The sequence below is a fragment of the Salvelinus fontinalis genome, chromosome 14, assembly GCF_029448725.1.
Source record: "Salvelinus fontinalis isolate EN_2023a chromosome 14, ASM2944872v1, whole genome shotgun sequence".
In the NCBI taxonomy this organism is placed as follows: domain Eukaryota; kingdom Metazoa; phylum Chordata; class Actinopteri; order Salmoniformes; family Salmonidae; genus Salvelinus; species Salvelinus fontinalis.
The window spans coordinates 25,374,152-25,382,365 of record NC_074678.1 but is presented as its reverse complement, the minus strand read 5'-3'; the positions used below and the strand labels follow the sequence as shown (position 1 = coordinate 25,382,365).

General features: G+C 41.7%; 1 protein-coding gene across 1 annotated transcript; it reads right to left on the bottom strand.

Annotated features, from left to right (window-relative positions):
- Positions 1-2,990: 2,990 nt before the first annotated feature.
- Positions 2,991-5,121, bottom strand: LOC129869687 (transcription factor Jun-like). Its single transcript, XM_055861040.1, has one exon. It carries the CDS (start codon positions 4,689-4,691, stop codon positions 3,708-3,710), a length of 984 nt encoding a protein of 327 aa, XP_055717015.1. The 5' UTR covers positions 4,692-5,121; the 3' UTR covers positions 2,991-3,707.
- Between the last annotated feature and the right edge of the window lie 3,093 nt (positions 5,122-8,214).

Sequence of the window (8,214 nt, the reverse complement as noted above, 5' to 3'; positions counted from 1 at the left end):
GAATTTACAAACACACCCATGGTCAGGTAAGTTCCCCATGTGTTCCAGTATGACGTCATATTTTGCCAAGTTAGGGCAATCAAATTAGAGCAGACTGATAAAAAATCAGTTTGAGACTCTGACCCACTCGAATATTGTGTCAATTACTTTGTCTGTTTATCTGACTTAAAATACAGGCTCAATGTTCTTCCATGAGACTTATTAGTTGTACTTTCTCAATTAGGTTTTATAAGTAGCCTACAGAATAAAACCTGAACAGTAATAATAATTTCTATAGCCCTTTTCATAACAATCTCAAAGCGCTTCAAAAGCAAATAATAAACAAGCAATACTCATCATCATGAGTAGCCTAGCTATAGTTAGGTCAACCAATAGAGGCCAAGTCTTTGAGTGCATGCATCTTCCAAAGATGGGGAGGTACAGTTCATGGCTTTATCAGAGGAAGGTGGTCAGGGAGATGGTTGATGAAGAGTCTGCTGACGATCATGTAGCGGGCTACTCTGGATACCAGCCTGAGTCATGCATCTACTGGACCTCCTTAACAATATGACACCCACTTGAGTGATGCCTCAGCAGCTTTGGGCGCCATAAAGTAGCCAGTCATCCTCTCTATGAGCCCTCTCTCTTAGTACTGCATCTCCCATAGAGCCCCACAATGGAGCCGTGTCATAATACCCATAAAACCTAGCGGTCAAACAGGGAAATGGTTCCAATTGTTTTTCCACCATTTATTTTTCCCATAGGGAATTTTAGAAACACTTAAAATAAGGGCTGTGTATCTTGTATATTTATCCTGGCGTGATGTTTTGATAACCATGTAACAATGTTGCATGTCATCTCTAGCTGACACCTTTGCTAACAGATATTGTGTCAATTTAAAACTTGCACAAGACAGTTCACAGAATTGTCTATTTAAAGAAATGCAGCCAATTTATTAATTACTACATTTAACTTACATTTATATAGTTAATCCAGAGAGTCTTACCTTTGCCTCCATTCGGCAGTCTCGTCCAGATCATCATGACATTTTTAAGTTCTTTATGATAGGCACATTAGCAGCTAATTAGCATTTCATTCTTGGGGGAAAAATACAGACGAATATATTGATAAAAGTCAACTTATCTTAGAGAGGTTTACACTGTTATCAAAACATCACACCAGGGTAAGGCTACATGAAACACAGCCCTCATTTTAAGTGCTTCTAAAATCCCATAGATGAATGGTGGAAAAACAATTGGAACCATTTCCGTTTGATCACTAGGTTTATGGGTATGATGACTCATACTGTGGTACTCTATCAACTCAAGCGTCAGGTGACACTTCAATTGATGATTTCAAAAGATCGGGAGCCAGCAGCCAGGTGAAACAAAAAAGCTGGTACAGTGTCCAGATCCATCATTTGAACAAAAACAATTAGCCAGCTAAATAGCCAAAAGAGTTGATCTGCCAGCCCATCTGCAAATCTGTGGGTCAAAACCACCAGAAATATGCAATAAACTCAATGTCATCAAAAACAAAACAGCTGATAAAAAACACACAATTAAAAACACTTACAAATATTTGTACATTTACATGTTACATATTTAAAGGAGCTCTCTGGTTAGGCTGCTTCTAGGCTGACTATGTATTTTTTTCATGGGATTTTAAATCTTAGTTTGACCTACTTTGTAGTTTGTATATTTGTAGTACATTGTGTAGATATTATGTCTTCTAAATACTTCTAGATATTCCTGGTTTTAATTATAGGGAACATTTATTTGTGTAGCGAACAACTACTTGTTTCTTGAACATCAGATTCTATTCCTCTATGAGTACTGTTGTAATATAAACATGCTATTATTTGTTCTGTATTGTCCTGAACATGATCTTCATCAGTAATAAACTAGAGCCTTGGCTCTGGAGAAAATACCCAGATTTTTTAAACTGTGCTCATCTCATCGGCAATGTCGCCCTCTTGTGAATATTTCAGAGTCCTACAGGAAATCACAGACTTTCTGCTCATCCAGTATATATGTATGTTTTCTTTACTGTTTCTGTATTAGCAGGTGCTCATCGGCCATCTAGCTGGATAGTTATTAAAACGTTATGATTATGCTCTTATTTATTACAATTGTATGACTCTGCCCAGTGCCCACCCCTCAATATAACATGTATAGATACAATGTAACCATAGACCTATGCTCAAATGTTTTGTTTGTAAATATATTTGTTTACATTAGTTACCACCATGTTTCTTCCTGTCGCTTATTCCTCTGGTGTTATTGTTGTTTACAGTGATCATGCTTGTAATGCTGTGTGAGCAACCCTATAGTCATGTTGACCAGGGCAACAGGAAGTTAAGTTTATGATACAATATAGGGACAGAACATGTTCCACTACACACAATTCAGCTGTGCTATGAATTTACTAAACACTTTGGCTGCAATGCATTAAAAATAACTTTAGAAAGAATTGACAATGTATTATGATTGAGTAATTGAAGTTATAATCATGATTTACTTTATAGGTCCCTCAACCATAGCAGTGTGTCAGAAGCATTTGCCCTGGAGGCCTGTGAATGTAGTCCACTTCATAACATACAGAGTATCTGTGTTCCTTTTACCTTGTTAGATGGTGAGACTCAAGTGGAGCTGAGGTGTTAGGTGGCCCACTCATGTTGCACTCGAATCTACACTAGAGATAGAAGGGTCATTGACTGAAACTCAATCACTAACCTCAGGATCAATAAGGCATTCCTGGCCTACATCCCTGCTGTAGAGGTTGAACCTATAACCACAGGCCTAGGACCAGATTACTCAGTCCCACAGCAATGTCTAACTAGTGTGTTGTAGAGAGATAAAGGGTCATTGACTGTGAAACTCCATCACTAATCTCAGGATCAATAAGGCATTCATGGTACAGATAACTTGCTGCTCTCTTAACATGTTGCAACATGTTTCAGTGTACACACACAATACACATCATTTCACAACACACACAGAAGCATCGTATTCAGTTCACATATGTTTTATTACATTTCTTAAATATTGATTTCTTTCTGAAGTGCTCAGAAAATGAACATACAAAATTATATTGTATCTTATTACAAATTGTAAATGTAAGTACTCCAAGTCGATCTTATTTACAACTAATAACAATGAGTGGAACCCCATTAAATAACTTCAGAAAAAAACAAGTAACTAAGCTTTTTTCTAACTTAATTCAATACAATTAAGAATAAACAATACATTGTAACTCAAAAGTTAGGCAGCTTTTGTTAAACGTTTTCATCTGTTTAGACTAGGCTACACGCCTTCTCCTTCAGCGCCAGGAAGTTTTAAAATCTACTGTCTTTGTTTTTTCTAATACTGAATCATCACGAAGGTCCATTCATAAAAGCACAGCTTGGTCAACGCCAACAAATATCCAGTCAATAAAAACAACACGAAACAAAACACCCGTTTGTCCTGTTTGTTGCTGTTTCTTTTCCTTCACACGCTCTGCTCTGTCCGGGGCCCCAACTCCTGTGCGCAACGGTGGCGCGCGAAGCACCCGGTTAGAGGCAGCCAGCCAGTCACGGTTCCCTCCCACCATTCTCGTGCTGTTACTGTCCCATTCTACCTGTCACAATGCCACGGAGCCACGGAACAGCCATCCAGTCACTTATAAACGATCTGTCCTTTTCGTTCAAACTCTTTCTCTATTCTTCCCCAAGTGTCCTCTCCTCTTCAGAAGGTCTGGAGCTGCTGCGTCAGCATGAGTTGACAGCCGCTGTTGACATGGTTCATCACCTTCTGTTTGAGCTGGGCTACCTGTTCCCTCAGCATGTTGGCTGTGGAAGCCAGGTCGGAGTTCTGAGTCTTCAGGTTCTTCACCTTGTCCTCCAGCCGGGAGATGCGCTCTAGCTTCCGCTTCCTGCACTTGGAAGCGGCGACGCGGTTCCTCATGCGCTTCCTCTCGGCTTTGATCCTCTCCTGATTCTCCATGTCGATGGGAGAGAGTGGAGGGGTCTCCCCGAGCATCTCAGGTACCGTCTGGGGCTCCTCTTTCAGGGCTGTGAGCCTGGGGTGGGGGTGAGACTGCTGCCCATAGATGGGGAGCTGAGGCGGGGCAGAGGGGAAGCTCATAGCCGGCACTGAGGTGGTGTAACCCGGGGCTGAGTTGGTGGTGACAGCCGGGGTGAAAGTGTTCAAGTTTTCGTAGACAGGTGACTCAGAGCGCATGGCTACGTTGTTATAAACAGTGTTCCCAGCCACGGAGCAAACAGGTGGGAGTGTGGTCGAGTTGTTGATTCTTGTCTGCCCGGTGGAGGTGACTGGGACCCCAGGTGCGTTGGGCAAGACGTGTTGATGATGGAGCTCCGCCAGAGCTCTAACGAACCCCTCGGCAAAGCCCTCCTGCTCATCAGTCACGTTCCTCGGGCAGAGGAACTGCGTCGGGGTAGGTGTGGTGGTGATCAGGCCGTTGCTGGACTGAATGATGAGTCGCTCCAACTCTGGGGAGGCAAGTTTGAGGAGCTGCACATCCGGAGAGGTGAGGATATCGCTGGCTTTAGCCTGGAGGTGAGGTTTGAGTGTGATGGTTGGATCAGCCAGGTTCAGTGTCATGCTGTGTTTCAGAGCTTTGGGGTTGTATCCGTACCCCGCGTTCTGATGCTGGGAGAAAGCATTATGCGAGTCGTCGTAGAAAGTAGTTTCCATCTTGGTAGACATAGAATATAAACCAAACACTCAGTTTGAAATGTCTCTAGTAGGCTACTCAAACAGAAGATATGTGTGTTTCGGTCACCTCTCTCTCGTTCTTTCCGTTGTAAAACTCTGAGAAATGTGTCATAATGTGTCAGACAATGCCTTCAACCCCCGAAGCCGAGCTAAGAGTCTCTGGAATAAAATCGTGTCCCGTACACAGACTTCTAACTTGTAAGCGCACTCCTTGTCCGGAGAAAAAGTATTCTGTTCAGCTGCACGGATAGTCTGACTCAGAACGCTGTATACATTCTTCAAATTCGTTCTTTCGCTTCTGTCCACAGTTTTTTGACAGTCTTTGAATGAGACGCGGTAAGTGCTATAAGTTCTTATAGTTCAACAGCATTCCTGCTCAAAGCGCGCCTCTCTAGCTCTCTGTGTGTATACTGACTCTTCCAGCGTGGAGGCAAAGCTTATCAGCAGCCACTGTCTCTCTAAAAATAGACATGATGTCACCTCTGGAGTCTTCCATTGGTTGCAGGCGTTCGCGGGGCGTTCCCTGTTGCCAGATAAGGCGCGTTGCCTAGACGACCACCCAGAAGATTCTCGTTCTCGCGTTGGCTGATGGGATGAGGTAATGCTGCAAGAGAAGGGACGCGGTGCATTGTGGAATGACGTGTGGTTTTTGAATATCTGGTTCCCCGCGGCTTAGCGCTCACAGACAGTAGTGGCGGGATAGACAGTGTGTGTTTGGAAAATCCCCTTGATATGTACAATTCATAGATGTATGTTATCCAATATATAGGTCTATGCTGCATTATGTATTATTCCACAGAAAATATACTCCCCATACGTTTTTATAAAGATTAAAATTATTATCTGCCAGACAGACTTTCTCTGCCTCCAGAAACTTTGCATGATCAGCCCTGAGGTAATGTGTTACTGTTTTATTATCCATGATGCAAATAATGATGTGTTTGAATAATTGTCCTGATGAATGTCATTGTTTGATTGAATGAATAATAGACTAACATTTGCTTATGAAGTTATACAGGACATCACTTATTAGACGTTTTATCTGTATCTGTGTGTCTGTTTCAGGACATTGAGAGGAATTATATCCATTCACTACTGTGTTTATTTATTGGCCAAGGGCAGGCCTTTATTTAACCAGGATAGTCCACTCAGCAATAATCACCGCTGTTTTTTAGGAGTCCTGGGATCCATGAAAACATGAACCTGCAGATGACATGATTCAGTTGAAGTTGGAAGTTTACATAAACTAGTTTTAATGACTCCAACCTAAGTGTATCAACCACTCCACAAATTTAATGTTAACAATATAGTGTTGGCAAGTCGGTTAGGACATCTACTTTGTGCATGACACAAGTAATTTTTCCAACAATTGTTTACAGACAGATTATTTCACTTATAATTCACTGTATCAATTCCAGTTGGTCAGAAGTTGACATACACTAAGTTGACTGCCTTTAAACAGCTTGGAAAATTCCCGAAAATGATGTCATGGCTTTAGAAGCTTCTGGTAGGCTAATTGACATAATTTGAGTCAATTGGAGGTGTACCTGTGGATGTATTTCAAGGCCTACCTTCAAACTCAGTGCCTCTTCGCTTGACATCATGGGAAAATCAAAATAAATCCCAAAAATTGTAGACCAACACAAGTCTGGTTCATTCTTGGGAGCAATTTCCAAATGCCTGAAGGTACCATGTTCATCTGTACAAACAATAGTATGCAAGTATAAACACCATGGGACCACGCAGCCGTCATACCGCTCAGGAAGGAGACGCGTTCTGTCTCCTAGAGATTAACGTACTTTGGTGCGAAAAAGTGCAAATCAATCCCAGAACAACAGCAAAGGACCTTGTGAAGATGCTGGAAGAAAAAGGTAAAAAAGTATCTATATCCACAGTAAAACAAGTCTTATATCGACATAACCTGAAAGGCCGCTCAGCAAGGAACAAGCCACTGCTCCAAACTCGCTATAAAGAAGCCAGAATATGGTTTGCAACTGCACATGGGGACAAAGATCGTACTTTTTGGAGAAATGTCCTCTGGTCTGATGAAACAAAAATATAACTGTTTGGCCATAATGACCATCGTTATGTTTGGAGGAAAAAAGGGGAGGCTTGCAAGCCAAAGAACACCATCCCAACCGTGAAGCACGGGGTGGCAGCATCATGTTGTGGGTGTGCTTTGCTGCAGGAGGGACTGGTGCACTTCACAAAATAGATGGCATCATGAGAAGAGAAAATTATGTGGATATATTGAAGCAACATCTCAAGACATCAGTCAAGAAGTTAAAGCTTGGTCGCAAATGGGTCTTCCAAATGGACAATGACCCCAAGCATACTTCCAAAGTTGTGGAAAAATGGCTTAAGGACAACAAAGTCAAGGTATTGGAGTGGCCATCACAAAGCCCTGACCTCAATCCTATAGATAATTGGTGGGCAGAATTTAAAAAGCGTTTGGGAGCAAGGAGGCCTACAAACCTGACTCAGTTACACCAGCTCTCTCAGGAGGAATGGGCCAAAATTCACCCAACTTATTGTGGGAAGCTTGTGGAAGGCTACCCGAAATGTTTGACCCAAGTTAAACAATTTAAAGGCAATGCTACCAAATACTAATTGAGTGTATGTTAACTTCTGACCCACTGGGAATGTGATGAAAGAAATAAAAGCTGAAATAAATCATTCTCTCTACTATTATTCTGACATTTCACATTCCTAAAATAAATTGATGATCCGAACTGACCGAGGACTGGGCATTTTTACTCTGATTAAATGTCAGGAATTGTGAAAAACTGAATTTAAATGTATTTGGCTGTCACGGCTGTCTTCCTCCTCCTCGCCTGAGGAGGAAAAGTTTGAAGGATCGGAGGACCAATATGCAGCGTGGTATGCGTTCATCTTGTTTTTAATAGAAAGAGAACACTTTGCGAAACGAATACAAAAACAAGAAACGATGACCGTGAAGCTAAATAACAAATAGTGCTGACACTAAACACTACACATAGACAATCACCCACAACCCACAATACAAAACAGGCTACCTAAATATGCTTCCCAATCAGAGACAACGCAAAACACCTGTCTCTGATTGAGAACCATATCAGGCCAAACACATAGAAATAGACAGACCAGACATACAACATAGAATGCCCACTCAGATCACACCCTGACCAAACAAAACATAAAACATACAAAGCAAACTATGGTCAGGGCGTGACATTGGCTAAGGTGCATGTAAACTTCCGACTTCAACTGTATGTTTAACAATCATAACATACATCACAACATACACAAACACCCATATTGCTTTCTATCGGAGAGACCTGAAGTGGAGATACTGTTTTTCATTTGTTTGAAGTGTCATAATCCAGTTGAGATACTAAAAAATCTCATCAGTGGATGCACGCACACAGCATACACTCACCTGTGGAAAATCACCTCCTGTTTTAGGTATAACATGACAGACCTTTTAACAAAGACACACTCCTGTTCACACACCGGTATGCAGTGTGTGGTGTGT

Excerpts from the sequence above, each read along its gene's own strand:
- LOC129869687 (XM_055861040.1), bottom strand. The coding sequence starts at position 4,691 with ATGTCTACCAAGATGGAAACTACTTTCTACGACGACTCGCATAATGCT.